Source organism: Gigantopelta aegis, chromosome 7 (assembly GCF_016097555.1).
Source record: "Gigantopelta aegis isolate Gae_Host chromosome 7, Gae_host_genome, whole genome shotgun sequence".
NCBI classification, from domain to species: Eukaryota; Metazoa; Mollusca; class Gastropoda; order Neomphalida; family Peltospiridae; genus Gigantopelta; species Gigantopelta aegis.
The window spans coordinates 2,426,677-2,443,653 of record NC_054705.1 but is presented as its reverse complement, the minus strand read 5'-3'; the positions used below and the strand labels follow the sequence as shown (position 1 = coordinate 2,443,653).

Sequence of the window (16,977 nt, the reverse complement as noted above, 5' to 3'; positions counted from 1 at the left end):
TGAATATGAAATTTAAAAACATCAGCATGGACACGGGACAAGTTATAAACCAGACTTGGCAGCAACATCTGCCTTTTCGTTATCCTTTTGTTGGACCGGCCTCGGTGGCGTCGTGGCAGGTCATCGGTCTACAGGCTGGTAGGTACTGGGTTCGGATCCCAGTCGAGGCATGGGATTTTTAATTCAGATACCGACTCCAAACCCTGAGTGAGTGCTCCGCAAGGCTCAATGGGTAGGTGTAAACCACTTGCACCGACCAGTGATCCATAACTGGTTCAACAAAGGCCATGGTTTGTGCTATCCTGCCTGTGGGAAGCGCAAATAAAAGATCCCTTGCTGCCTGTCGTAAAAGAGTAGCCTATGTGGCGACAGCGGGTTTCCTTTCCAAATCTGTGTGGTCCTTAACCATATGTCTGACGCCATATAACCGTAAATAAAATGTGTTGAGTGCGTCGTTAAATAAAACATTTTTTTCTTTTTCTTTTCCTTTTGTTGGTGATAACGTGTTGATACATATCTTAGTTTTACTCACCTGTGCAATATCAACACACAATGAATACTTGAACTGCACATCGAGGTTAATACTGGAGTTTCCGAGGACATCCTGAAACAGAGAAGCACAATAACGAGAATTGAAATAAAATTGATATTTTAAATTATAAGTACTTACATTTTATATTTTAGAATATTGATTTTCGTACAACTGAATTGGTTATGGTCATCTCCAAAATGCACTTTTTGTAATTCTAAAAACGCACGTTTGTTTGAGAAGTAATGGTTATTTTTAGACGACATTTCCCTGTTTAAACATCACATGCTTCAGCTTTTCTCTGTTATAAGTCTATCCAAATGTGTGTTGCATGTTTTTAGATTAACTATGTTCACGGGCCTTTAAAGGAAAACGTCCTATAATTGCCTAATAACTGCCAGTGTCACACGCATGTTGATAGTGTGCATTGTGATACATATCGTATCACGAACCCTGCATTGTGGGTTTGACCTATAGAATATTTAAAGATAAACTTGAGTTTGAATCTTATTTTAACATTCTGGATAAAACTATGTACACCACCTTCCTTAGATTCGCATTGCCAATCACTTTTTACCAATTGAACAAGGAAGGTGGAGGAACATATTATATGAAAATAGAAAATGTATATATTGTACTACAAACGATGTTGGGGATGATATTCATTATGTATTTATCTGTGCAAAATTTACAGCGGAAAGGGCTAAATATATTAAAAAGTACTACATAAATAGACCAAATATATATAAATTTAAAAAGCTTTTCAGTTGTAAAAATATTATGTATTCCTCTGATGCCATCGAACGATGGCCACGAGTGTACTAAAGTTCTGTTCTGTTGTGATACATATCGTATCGCGAACCATGTATTATGACACATATCGTATCGCGAACCATGCATTGTGACACATCGTATCACGAATCATGTATTGTGATACATATCGTATCACGAACCATGTATTGTAATACATATCGTATCGCGAACCATGTATTGTGATACATATCGTATCGCGAATCATGTATTGTGATACATATCGTATCCCAACCGCAAGATCATTCATACTTCATTGCCGACTAAAACTGTCGATTAGTCAACTCACGTCAACCTATGTAACATTATTTTGTTCAAAACTAATCCGTTTTCGTTTAGGTGCTCGACGTCGAACAAACGAGTGTATTGTCTGACGTCGAACATATGGTTCATTCATTCATTCATTCATTTTATGTGCCAAAGAAAGTACGGGCATGCACATTCGATTTACCTTACTTCAGTATTGCAATGTACCACGCATATAATGAAACAGGCAATCACCAGCCGCTAACCCAGAGTTTACTCTCTTTGGTTAGCTGCTAGGGACATTCGACATGCACCATTCAGGCAGGATAGTACACACCACAGCCTTTGTTACACCAGTTGTGCAGGAAAGAGAAACAACTTAATGGCAGGCCCATAGCCAACATGTTTAGTGGGGGATCGAAATTTCATATAGGTGGAACTAAGCAAACGCGAGCGTCGAAGGCGCGTAGCCGTAGACGAGGGGGGAGGGGTCCTCCATATGTATGTATGTATGTATTTAAGAATGAATGAACGCACTGGCTCAGGAATTTTTTAAAACTAAAAAATTGTTATTTTCTTATTTTGCCCCAGGGATTCGAAATTGATTTTAAATTGACCGTTGTGATATACAAAATATAATTGTTTTTCGGTCTTGTTTTAAGTTTATTTGGCTAGTACTATGTTTTGTTTACAGCCGGATACGATGTATTTGTTTTAAAAAAAATTTTTAGGAAAGGGATAACAACAAACCAACCACTGAAAAATGGACTGGCTAAGAGGCTTAAGCGGCGTGTAGTCGGGTGGAGACTAAGATATCCTTGAGACTTGGATTTTTTCTATATGCAATAACCGGACGTGCTGTAATAGGGTTTTTCATAACAGTTTGCAGATTTAAAAACTCCTCCTTCATAAGTTTACCAATATCAACGCTACGTCGACTGTAAATTATTGGACAAATTATTTTATCTCTTTTTACAGCTTTACCAGATTCAACGTTGATTCCAAATGGCTGTTTTGTCTGTAATGTACGAATCCAGAAGGCCTCTCGTTCAAGTCTCAAGAGGTCTGTTTCGTCTTTTGAACCAAGTATCAGGGGTTGTTCAATTGGAATTATTTCAAAATTTTCATCTAACGAATGGTCAGGTAGATTGAAGTGATTGGCGACAGGGGTGTCAACTTCATGCCGAATATCATACTTGTGACAAACTGCTCTAATTCTTAGTTGGTTTTGCGTTTGTCCTACGTACTGTTTTTTACATAAATTACAGGTGATTAGATATACTACATTTTTCGAATCACAGTTCATGTCTGTCCGAATTTGATATTCAATTTTGGTCTGTTGACTTTTGAAAGACTTATGTATGTACGTACGTACGTACGTACGTACGTACGTACGTACATACATACATGCATGCATGCATGCATACATACATACATACATACATACATACATACATATATGCCCCTTGCCAAACAATGTGATGACGCCGGTTACACTCGAGAATAATACACTAACTTTTGTTGCGAAATATACGTTAACAAGTTGCATTAAGTTTGTGGTATGCATGTAAAATGGCCTGGTACAGAGCCACGACCAAAAAAAAAACCCGTTTGTTTCAGTCGTACCAACATAATAAATGATACATGGCAAAACGTGTCACAAACAAAGATCGATCATAAATCGATCGATCATCATGCTTTTCTACTGGGTTATGTCACACCTCACCCCCACTCCAATACCAATATTATGGGAAAACGATTCGTACCTGTAAAGTTCCCTTGGAACAGAACTCGATGACTAGGAACTTCTGGTCTCCTTCTAGGCACGCGCCTATCAGTCGAGCCAGACTCGTGTGACTCAACCCTCGAATCTGAAACAACAAGGCGTTCATATAGTTATAGGAGGAAGGAAATGCACTCAACACATTTTATTTACAGTTATATGGCGTCAGACATATGGTTAAGGACCACACTGATATTGAAGGAGGAAACCTGCTGTCACCACTTCATGGGCCACTCTTTTCGATTAGCAGCAAGGGACCTTTTTATATGCACCATCCCACAGACAGAGTAGTATATACCACGGACTTTGATGTACCAGTAGTGGTGCACTAGCTGGAGCGAGAAATGGCCCACCAACGGGGATCGATCCCAAATCCCGCGAATCAAGCGAGCACTTTACCACTGGGCTACATCCCGCTCCCATATAGTTATAGAAATGATGCACATTACAATGCACGGTTCCTGAAACAACAGGCAACTAGTGTTCAGAGGCAGATGGCTTTAATCAGAAAGTTAGGTAAGGAAGGGCTGGCAAGCCAGCTACATGTAAAGTTAGGTAAGGAAGGGCTGGCAAGCCAGCTACATGTAAAGTTAGGTAAGGAAGGGCTGGCAAGCCAGCTATATGTAAAGTTAGGTAAGGAAGGGCTGGCAAGCCAGCTAGATGTAAAGTTAGGTAAGGAAGGGCTGGCAAGCCAGCTATATGTAAAGTTAGGTAAGGAAGGGCTGGCAAGCCAGCTACATGGAAAGTTAGGTAAGGAAGGGCTGGCAAGCCAGCTATATGTAAAGCCAGCTATATGTAAAGTTAGGTAAGGAAGGGCTGGCAAGCCAGCTATATGTAAAGTTAGGTAAGGAAGGGCTGGCAAGCCAGCTACATGTAAAGTTAGGTAAGGAAGGGCTGGCAAGCCGGCTACATGTAAAGTTAGGTAAGGAAGGGCTGGCAAGCCAGCTACATGTAAAGTTAGGTAAGGAAGGGCTGGCAAGCCAGCTACATGTAAAGTTAGGTAAGGAAGGGCTGGCAAGCCAGCTACATGTAAAGTTAGGTAAGGAAGGGTTGGCAAGCCAGCTATATGTAAACGTGGTGCTGAAGGCAGTTTTGTCTTGAGTTGGTTAATAAGATTGCTATTGGAATCAGCACCACTGGTTAATAGAACAGAATAGAATAGATGTTTAACGACACTCCAGCACGAAAAATACATCAGCTATCGGGTGTCAAACCACTGGTTAAATAAAGTTGGCTTTTCAAACTTTCGTTACCTCAAATTCTAACTAAAGCCATCTGCCTCTTGGAGTAAAATTGTTGAGCAAAGTATTTGTAAAATTTCAATTTATCTTAAATACAATACAAACTGAATATATAATGGATCAGACATTCTTGTCTCAAAAATTGTTTATCCCAATTTTGCACTCTCTCTCTCTCTCTCTCTCTCTCTCTCTCTCTCTCTCTCTCTCTCTCTCTCTCTCTCTCTTGCTCTTCCTCTTTTTTGTCTCTCCTGTTCCCCAATCTCTTTAACTTTATTTCCATTCATCCGTCCCTCCCTTCCTCCTCGCCCTCTTTGTATCCCTCTCTTCTTCCCTCTACCTCCGTCTCTCTGCGACTCTTTCATTATGTGTCTCAGTATCGCTTTTTCTGCCCCTCTCTTCCTCAGTCTCTCCCTTCCTCGTCACCCTATTTCGTTCCCTCTCTCCCTACCTCTTATATTTTCTCTCTCTCTCTCTCTCTCTCTCTCTCTCTCTCTCTCTCTCTCTCTCTCTCTCTCTCTCTCTCTCTCTCTCTCTCTCTCTCTCTCTCTCTCTCTCTCTCTGAGAACAACAAACAAATAAACAAACAAATGGATATAGATATTACTTACATATTTAAATTCATCTAGTAGTTGTTTTTTGTTGATATCGATGTATTTCACAGAAGGTAACTGACGTAAATGAACACCAGAACCCTGAATGAAAATAAACAACCCAATAAACAATTAAGTGTGTTGGTGGGGGAAATCACCGGAGACAATACCTAATATATAGAACCTATGATTCAAGTTTAGTGATCAACCCAGTCAGACAAGTAAGCGACTTTCAGGGTGTATACCTACACATACAGGCGTGAGTGAAGGAAATTTTAAAAAGTGCGGTGTTCTAGGTTATATGCTTCCCCGAAAAATATATTGAAAAAAACTCATCCCTGAAATTGAAAATGTGCTAGAGCAGGTTGACCTCCGAACTCCTCCCTCCTCCTCACCTACATATGCGTCCGTTAAATACCAGATAGTTTCAGATATTTAAGTTTTAATTCAAAACTCTTACTCTTTAACACTATGGCAACGCTGTACAGATTGTATATGTGTGACGTCATTAGAGGCGGGAAAATAGATTAGTTTTGTAATACGTCTGTAAGTCTGGTCCAGAGACAGTTACCTACCTTGAATATGGCATAGTCTGCTGTCGGTGCGTCCTTCAGACGCAGTTACCTACCTTGGTTATGACATATTCTGATGTATGTGTGTCCTTCAGACGCAGTTACCTTCTTTGAATATGACATAGTCGGCTGTCAGTGTGTCCTTCAGACGCAGTTACCTAAATTGAATATGGCATAGACTGCTGTCAGTGTGTCCTTCAGACAGTTACCTACCTTGAATATGGCATAGTCTGCTGTCAGTGTGTCCTTGGATAGCATACTCAGCTAGAAATAGAAATACAAAAGGTGAACATCACATAATGAACGAACGAATGAATGAATGAATGAATGAATGAATGATAAGAGAGACATACAGAAAGAGACAGGGAGATAGGGCGAGAAAGAGAGGGAGATAGAGCGAGAGAGAGAGAGAGAGAGAGAAATAGGGAGAGACAGAGAGATAACAATATAAGAGAGAGAGAAAGAGAGACAGAGAGAAAGAAAGAGAGAGATAGACAGAGACAGAGACATAGAGAGATAGAGAGACACACACACACACACAGAGAGAGAGAGTCAATAATGATATTTGTTATAAAAATAAATTGTCATATCCACTGTCAAACGGTAAACTAACACATATAAGCCCAAAACTGTAAGTCTCAGATGAGGGAAGGTGCCCCTGTGGCACAAACAGATATATAGCGAGCTGTGCGTACCCTGGACTGGAAGGACAGCGTGGACCTCATCATCACGGTCCCCATTGCCGGCGTCACCTCGTCCTGGCTCACCCTCCACCACCACCTCTCAGACTCCTTCTGCAACTTCCACCTCCTACAAAACAGCACAGAGATTCCGTTTGGCTTCTAGTTACAGATTCAGGTAACCCAAACCTTACCGTACCCTCCAGTGACTGACCCTCCACCAGTACCCTAACTGACTCTCCAACAGTACCCTAATTGAACCTCCACCAGTACCCTAACTGACCCTCCAACAGTACCCTCACTGACTCTCAAACAGTACCCTAACTCACTCTCAAACAGTACCCTAACTGACACTCCAACAGTACCCTAATTGACCCTCCACCAGTACCCTAACTGACCCTCCAACAGTACCCTAACTGACTCTCAAACAGTACCCTAACTGACTCTCAAACAGTACCCTAACTGACTCTCAAACAGTACCATAACTGACTCTCAAACAGTACCCTAACTGACCCTCCAACAGTACCATAACTGACTCTCAAACAGTACCCTAACGGACCCTCCATCAGAACCTTACTTGACCCTCCACTAGAACCTTACTTGACCCTCCACCAGTACCCTAACTGACTCTCCAGCAGTACCCTAATTGACCCTCCACCAGTACCCTAACTGATCCTCCAACAGTACCCTAACTGACTCTCAAACAGTACCCTAACTCACTCTCAAACAGTACCCTAACTGACACTCCAACAGTACCCTAACGGACCCTCCTCCAGTACCCTAATTGACCCTCCATCAGAACCTTACTTGACCCTCCACCAATACCATAACTGACACTCCAACAGTACCCAAATTGACCCTCCAACAGTACCCTAACTGACTCTTAAACAGTACCCTAACGGACCCTAATCCAGTACCCTAATTGACCCTCCACCAGAACATTAATTGACCCTCCACCAGTACCCTAATTGACCCTCCACCAGTACTCTAACTGACCCTCCACCAGTACCTAACTAACCCTCCACCAGTACCCTAATTGACCCTCCACCAGTACCCAAATTGACCTTCCACCAGAACCTTAATTGACCCTCCACCAGTACCCTAACGGACCCTCTACCAGTACCCTAATTGACCCTCCACCAGTACCCAAATTGACCTTCCACCAGAACCTTAATTGACCCTCCACCAGTACCCTAACGGACCCTCTACCAGTACCCTAATTGACCCTCCACCAGTACCCTAATTGACCCTCCATCAGTACCCTAATGGACACTCCACCAGTACCCTAATTGACCCTCCACCAGTACCCTAATGGACCCTCCACCAGAACCCTAATGGACACTCCACCAGTACCCAAATTGACCCTCCACCAGTACCCTAACGGACCCTACACCAGTACCCTAACGGACCATCCACTGACTGACCCTCCACTAGTACCCCAACGGAGCCTCCACAAGTACCCTAATTGACTATCCACCAGTACCCTAACGGACCCTCTACCAGTACCCTAACTGACCCTCTACCAGTACCCTAATTGACCCTCCATCAGTACCCTAATGGACACTCCACCAGTACCCTAATTGACCCTCCACCAGTACCCTAATGGACCCTCCACCAGAACCCTAATGGACACTCCACCAGTACCCAAATTGACCCTCCACCAGTACCCTAACGGACCCTCCACCGGTACCCTAACGGACCATCCACCAGTACCCCAACGGACCCGCGACCAGTACCAAAATTGACCCTACACCAGTACCTTAATTGACCTTCCACCAGTACCCTAATTGACCCTCCATTAGTATCCCAACGGACCCTCCACCAGTACCCTAACGGACCCTCCACCAGTACCCTAACTGACCCTCCACCACCTTTCAGATTTATTATATATCTTCAACCGCCTACAATCATACAGATGTTGATTTGTTTTCGGTTTATACACACACACACACACACACACACACACACACACACACACACACACCCGCACACACACACACACACACACACACACACACACACACACACACACGCGTATATACATGTAACCCTAACCGTTCCTGACCCACCACCACTCCCTCTGATTCATTGTGGATCTCCCACTGCCTATACCACCAAACAAAAGTTCGGTTTGCTTTCTATTTGCATATAATCATGTAGCCCTAACCCTCCACCACGTCTCTGAATTCTTCTTGAACTTCCACCGTCTACAAAACCATGCAGTGGTTCGGCTTGCCGTCTATTTAGACATACCCTCCAACCCACCACACCTCTATGTTTTTCTGGATCTTCCACTGTTTACAAGACCTTCCACCACAACCTTAATTGACCCTCCACCAGTACCCTAACGGACCCTCTACCAGTACCCTAATTGACCCTCCACCTGTACCCTAATTGACCCTCCATCAGTACCCTAATGGACACTCCACCAGTACCCTAATTGACCCTCTACCAGTACCCTAATGGACCCTCCACCAGAACCCTAATGGACCCTCCACCAGTACCCTAATGGACACTCCACCAGTACCCAAATTGACCCTCCACCAGTACCCTAACGGACCCTACACCAGTACCCTAACGGACCATCCACTGACTGACCCTCCACTAGTACCCCAACGGAGCCTCCACAAGTACCCTAATTGACTATCCACCAGTACCCTAACGGACCCTCTACCAGTACCCTAATTGACCCTCTACCAGTACCCTAATTGACCCTCCATCAGTACCCTAATGGACACTCCACCAGTACCCTAATTGACCCTCCACCAGTACCCTAATGGACCCTCCACCAGAACCCTAATGGACACTCCACCAGTACCCAAATTGACCCTCCACCAGTACCCTAACGGACCCTCCACCAGTACCCTAACGGACCATCCACCAGTACCCCAACGGACCCGCGACCAGTACCAAAATTGACCCTACACCAGTACCTTAATTGACCTTCCACCAGTACCCTAATTGACCCTCCATTAGTATCCCAACGGACCCTCCACCAGTACCCTAACGGACCCTCCACCAGTACCCTAACTGACCCTCCACCACCTTTCAGATTTATCATATATCTTCCACCGCCTACAATCATACAGATGTTGATTTGTTTTCGGTTTATACACACACACACACACACACACACACACACCCGCACACACACACACACACACACACACACACACACACACACACGCGTATATACATGTAACCCTAACCGTTCCTGGCCCACCACCACTCCCTCTGATTCATTGTGGATCTCCCACTGCCTATACCACCAAACAAAAGTTCGGTTTGCTTTCTATTTGCATATAATCATGTAGCCCTAACCCTCCACCACGTCTCTGAATTCTTCTTGAACTTCCACCGTCTACAAAACCATGCAGTGGTTCAGCTTGCCGTCTATTTAGACATACCCTCCAATCCACCTCACCTCTATGTTTTTCTGGATCTTCCACTGTTTACAAGACCTTCCACCAGAACCTTAATTGACCCTCCACCAGTACCCTAACGGACCCTTCACTGACTAACCCTCCACCAGTACCCTAATGGACCCTCCACCAGTACCCTAACGGACCATCCACCAGTACCCCAACGGACCCGCGACCAGTACCAAAATTGACCCTACACCAGTACCTTAATTGACCTTCCACCAGTACCCCAATTGACCCTCCATTAGTATCCCAACGGACCCTCCACCAGTACCCTAACGGACCCTCCACCAGTACCCTAACTGACCCTCCACCACCTTTCAGATTTATCATATATCTTCCACCGCCTACAATCATACAGATGTTGATTTGTTTTCGGTTTATACACACACACACACACACACACACACACACACACACACACACACCCGCACACACACACACACACACACACACACACACACACGCGTATATACATGTAACCCTAACCGTTCCTGGCCCACCACCACTCCCTCTGATTCATTGTGGATCTCCCACTGCCTATACCACCAAACAAAAGTTCGGTTTGCTTTCTATTTGCATATAATCATGTAGCCCTAACCCTCCACCACGTCTCTGAATTCTTCTTGAACTTCCACCGTCTACAAAACCATGCAGTGGTTCAGCTTGCCGTCTATTTAGACATACCCTCCAATCCACCTCACCTCTATGTTTTTCTGGATCTTCCACTGTTTACAAGACCTTCCACCAGAACCTTAATTGACCCTCCACCAGTACCCTAACGGACCCTTCACTGACTAACCCTCCACCAGTACCCTAATGGACCCTCCACCAGTACCCTAATGGACACTCCACCAGTACCCTAATGGACACTCCACCAGTACCCTAATGGACACTCCACCAGTACCCCAATTGACCCTCCACCAGAACCTTAATTGACCCTCCACCAGTACCATAACGGACCCTCCACCAGTACCCTAACGGACCCTCAACTGACTGAACTTCCACCAGTACCCCAACGGACCCTCCACCAGTACCCCAACGGACCCTCCACAAGTACCCTAATTGACCCTCCACCAGTACCCCAACGAACCCTCCACCAGTACCCTAATTGACCCGCCACCAGTACCCAAATGACCCTCCACCAGTACCCTAATGGACCCTCCACCAGTACCCTAATGGACCCTCCACCAGAACCCTAATGGACACTCCACCAGTACCCAAATTGACCCTCCACCAGTACCTAACTAACCCTCCACCAGTACCCTAACTGACCCTCCACCAGTACCCAAACTGACCTTCCACCAGAACCTTAATTGACCCGCCACCAGTACCCTAACGGACCCTTCACTGACTGACCCTCCACCAGTACCCAAATTGACCCTCTACCAGTACCCTAATGGACCCTCCACCAGTACCCTAATGGACACTCCAACAGTACCCTAATTGACCCTCCACCAGTACCCTAATGGACCCTCCACCAGTACCCTAATGGACACTCCAACAGTACCCCAAATGACCCTCCACCAGAACCTTAATTGACCCTCCACCAGTACCATAACGGACCCTCCACCAGTACCCTAACGGACCCTCAACTGACTCACCTTCCACCAGTACCCCAAAGGACCCTCCACAAGTACCCTAAATGACCCTCCACCAGTACCCCAACGAACCCTCCACCAGTACCTTAATTGACCCTCCACCAGTACCCTAACTGACCCGCCACCAGTACACAAATTGACCCTACACCAGTACCATAATTGACCCTCCACCAGTACCTTAATGGACCCTCCACCAGAACCCTAATGGACACTCCACCAGTACCCTAATTGACCCTCCATCAGTACCCTAATTGACCCTCTATCAGTACCCTAATGGACACTCCACCAGTACCCTAATAGACCCTCCACCAGAACCTTAATTGACCCGCCAACAGTACCCTAACGGACCCTCCACTGACTGACCCTCCACCAGTACCTAATGGACCCTCCACCAGTACCCTAATGGACACTCCACCAGTACCCAAATTGACCCTCCACCAGAACCTTAATTGACCCTCCATCAGTACCATAACGGACCCTCCACCAGTACCCTAACGGACCCTGAACTGACTGACCTTCCACCAGTACCCCAACGGACCCTCCACAAGTACCCTAATTGACCCTCCACCAGTACCCCAACGAACCCTCCACCAGTACCTTAATTGACCCTCCACCAGTACCCTAATTGACCCACCACCAGTATCCAAATTGACCCTACACCAGTACCCTAATTGACCCTCCACCAGTACCCTAATGGACCCTCCACCAGTACCCTAATGGACCCTCCACCAGAACCCTAATGGACACTCCACCAGTACCCAAATTGACCCTCCACCAGTACCCTAACGGACCCTCCACCAGTACCCTAACGGACCATCCACTGACTGACCCTCCACCAGTACCCCAACGGAGCCTCCACAAGTACCCTAATTGACTCTCCACCAGTACCCCAACGGACCCGCCACCAGTACCAAAATTGACCCTACACCAGTACCTTAATTGACCTTCCACCAGTACCCTAATTGACCCTCCATCAGTATCCCAACGGACCCTCCACCAATACCCTAACTGACCCTCCACCACCTTTCAGATTTATTCTATATCTTCCACCGCCTATAATCATACAGATGTTGATTTGTTTTCGGTTTATACACACACACACACACACACACACACACACACACACCCACACCCACACACACACACACACACGCGCGTATATACATGTTCTTCTGGATCTTCCACCGTCTACAAAACCATGCAGTGGTTCGGCTTGCCGTCTATTTAGACATACCCTCCAACCCACCACACCTCTATGTTTTTCTGGATCTTCCACCGTCTACAAAACCATGCTGTGGTTCGGCTTGCTGTCTATTTAGACATACCCTCCAACCCACCACACCTCTATGTTTTTCTGGATCTTCCACCGTCTACAAAACCATGCTGTGGTTCGGCTTGCTGTCTATTTAGACATTCCCTCCAACCCACCACACCTCTATGTTCTTCTGGATCTTCTACCGTCTACAAAACCATGCAGTGGTTCGGCTTGCCGTCTATTTAGACATACCCTCCAACCCACCACACCTCTATGTTTTTCTGGATCTTCCACCGTCTACAAAACCATGCTGTGGTTCGGCTTTCTGTCTATTTACACATACCCTCCAACCCACCACACCTCTATGTTCTTCTGGATCTTCCACAGTCTTCAGTTATACATCGATTGGACTTTTTCTGTTTACACACAACACACACATACGCACGCACACATGCACGCACACACACACATACATATATATATATATATATATATATATATATATATATATATATATATATATATATATCCTACAAAAGCCTTTAATGGATAATACATATATGTATATACAGAGAGAGAGAGAGAGAGAGAGAGAGAGAGAGAGAGAGAGAGAGAGAGAGAGAGAGAGAGAGAGAGAGAGAGAGAATTCAAAACATTTGTTGTTGTTTCTTGTTTTTCCGTCTGTACTGCTAATTAGCGGATGTGTGCTTCACAGTTGACTATAAATAACTTTTGACATGTCGCCTCCTTCAGAAAAAATGCAACTAGCAGGTATTAAATTAACCGCTCTCAAAAAGTGTTTTCTTTTTCTGTTTAATTATTAAATTCCTACTTAATGCGGAGTATTATCATAGCAAGTGAATCTACGTATGCCAAGCATAGCCTGCCCAGAGGCAATTAGATGCATTTCAGAGGCATATGTTCTTAACTGATACACAGCTGAGATGCCGGGACAGAATGGGTACTAGTATTCCTGAAGTTATAAAAAACGGTTAGTGAAAAAGTTGCCACTTAAGGCAGATGACCGCTGATTACACGTGGCAGCTAGGACAGGTTTAACTGTATGTATATCCTATAGGTTACCCATGATATCCATGTCATAAGCCCAGTTCATAATTTAGTATATTAACCCGGTTAATAATTGTATGCAAATTTTACGGTATATGCAAATTTGCAGTCTCTAGGTAACAATGTGTTGGTGTCAATGTGTCATTAATTTACAAGCCAATAAGAGCTGTACACCTGAGCATAAAGTTTTCATAATATTTAGTTTAAAATGTGTGCTAATCGTGATGACGTCATATTACAGATTTACTAAATATCGAATGAAAATGTTATTTTAGAAGTGTTACAGAATAAATATAATTCGCTACTCGTGTTTTTTTTAATACATAAAATATCAACCTCGTCTAGTTAATCGGTATTTGTCTCGGCTGAGCCTCGACAAATACCGATTAACATAGACTCGGTTGTTATTTTCTATATTAAAAAATACCCGACGAATACATTAGCCCAATTCTGACAGACTCCGCCATTATTCTGCTACCTTCTGAATCTTGCAACCCTTCAATCAGATACAGGTCGGAGTTTCAGCACTATGACGGGTTGTATGCCATTTGAAGATAAAGGATATTAGTGGGGTTTTTGTGATGTATGATGATGATTTGATGCTTGTGTTTGAGTCAGTGCAAGATTTGTAACATTAGGGTTGGGCGAACTATGACACGTTTTTAAAACAGAGTTATTTCTATGACCAATGTATCTGTAGAATGCAAATCTGGTACGACTGTTAACCCATCATGATTTTTAAAGGTCCACAAGCATGGCACATTATTAATACACAATATATAAAAAAAATACATAAAGATTACATTATTAACCATAAAAAAAAAAATACCACCCCAATTATTAATAATGCGACTTTTTGTAAAACGCTCGGGGAAAAAACCCCACTGATCCAGTTGATTTGACCCGCATCTGACCTGTGACGTAGCATCAGGTGAATTCCACTCATTCATTAGTAGGTTAGCATGGTGACAGCATGTAATGATTCTTCGAAAAATAGTTCATTCTTATCGGACGTTAGTTTGGACATTTCGGACTTGTCGCATTTGTCTATTATTCTAATGCTATTGGTGAGGAAGAAGGAGAAAATCCGTTAGGGGTACTTCCCTATCAGTATGAACCGTAGTACACCGACGATGATCCGTCGAGCCAAATGCGGTCAGCTTATTTGCAGCACGGAGCCCGGTATCGCCCGGTGGGCAAAAACAAAGCCCGAATGTTAATGCCGAGGTGTACATTGTTCATATTTAGCACGATGCATTTATATATGTTAAAAAAATAAATGTAGGAAAAATATTTTTTAGAAACAAATACTAATTAATATTAACTGATGACTGGATAGCATTTAAATAATTAATGTATTGCAATTATTATTAAAAACAACAAATACACGTACATACATTAAATATGTTTTTAAAAAACATCATTAAATATGTTAAACAAGGCGCATTTATCGTCAGTCTAATCATTACTTGGTTACAGACATCTACGATTGGTACCTGTTTTGTTAACAAAATATGAAAATAGAAGATTTTATAGTTCGAAGTTAATCCTTTAATTGGTTAACTTAAGGCTTATTTGCAAAAGCAATCATGTCTACAGACTTCGCAGACATAGGTAGCTCGGACAGCATGTGATACAGTCGGCTCGCTACGAGATCAAGGACTCTAAGTGATTGTGTGTGTACTGCCACTATGCTACGGTATCTGTGATAACACTGATATACGTTTGTTCCCGACAATTTGTGGTCGGATGGTGTAAATGTCGCAGTAACGACGGTCGTTGTAACTAGGTCTGACTGTATATGTTAAAACAATAAATGTTGGAAACATTTTTTTTTTTTAAATCGTCTTCGGGCGATGTTCAGGATATCGTTATGTACAGCTCGAACATGGAAAATGCGATTTTTTCTATAAAATATTTTTCCTACATTTTTTTTTTTTAACATAATATGTTAATATAATAATATAACATAATAAATATAGGGCCTATATTATAGGCCCTATAAATGCATCGTGTTGTGCCAAATATGAACAATGTTCACCTCAGCATTAACATTCGGGCTTTGTTTCTGTCTCGCCGGCCTCGGTGGCGTCGTGGTAGGACATCGGTCTACAGGCTGGCAGGTACTGGGTTCGGATCCCAGTCGAGGCATGGGATTTTTAATCCAGATACCGACTCCAAACACTGAGTGAGTGCTCCGCAAGGCTCAATGAGTAGGTGTAAATTACTTGCACCGACCAGTGATCCATAACTGGTTCAACAAAGGCCATGGTTTGTGCTATCCTGCCCGTGGGAAGCGCAAATAAAAGATTCCTTGCTGCTAATCGGAAGAGTAGCCCATGTAGTGGCGACAGCGGGTTTCCTCTCAAAATCTGTGTGGTCCTTAACCATATGTCTGACGCCATATAACCGTAAATAAAATGTGTTGAGTGCGTCGTTAAATAAAACATTTCTTTCTTTCTTTCTTGTTTTTGTCTCCGGGCGACGTTCGGGCTCCGGGCTGCAAATAGGCTGAACGGGGGGGGGGGGGGGGGGGGGGGGGGGGGGGGGGGGGGGGGGGGGATACTGGCAAGGAAACAGACAAGATCTTTAACAAAAGTTTTGGTGCCATTCCCATCGACCATCTCAGATAATTGTCATAATCCCCAGGTGTGAAGTGGTCACTGCAAATCGAATCCCATCTTGGCGGTCCTTTCCAATACGCACGTGTTCGGTTTAAGAACTGCTTCCGTGAAAACAATGTCGGTTTGTCTTTCGGAAAAATATGCAAACTTCTTTTGCCTTTAACTGCAGCTTTTGTACATCCATACACCGAACAATGGTTCACTATGTTTCACATTTGAAAGATATCTTCAAAATAATATTCCAAACATACGTTTTAAAAATATACGTTTTAAAAATATACGTGTTCCACTTCCATGAAAAATGACCGAAAGGCTGCGAATGTTATGCTGTTTAGCGCGTCACGGGGTCACGTGACTTGACTCTTGGAGTTCAGAGGCTTATTGGTAAGCGATGGGAAAAACGCGACTTTTTATTGCGAATATATTAAAAACGGGTAAATTTAATTTATTTTATTTTATTGATACTTCATATATATTGTAAAAGGTATACGTAGATACCAAACAATAGTGAATTATGTTTTTGATAAATGTAGACTTTTAATATCGATAAAAGACA

The 16,977-nt window shown here is 43.6% G+C and overlaps 1 protein-coding gene across 1 annotated transcript in view; it reads right to left on the bottom strand.

Moving 5' to 3' along the window:
- LOC121377205 (atrial natriuretic peptide receptor 1-like) overlaps positions 1-16,977 on the bottom strand; it is a 47,395-nt gene that overhangs the window by 14,219 nt on the left and 16,199 nt on the right. Inside the window, exons 9-12 of the mRNA XM_041505113.1 lie at positions 6,467-6,581; positions 5,985-6,035; positions 3,352-3,456; positions 533-604 (exon numbers count right to left, since the gene is read on the bottom strand). Of these exons, the coding sequence (XP_041361047.1) occupies positions 533-604; positions 3,352-3,456; positions 5,985-6,035; positions 6,467-6,581 (343 nt within the window). The remainder of the gene's footprint in view (positions 1-532; positions 605-3,351; positions 3,457-5,984; positions 6,036-6,466; positions 6,582-16,977) is intronic.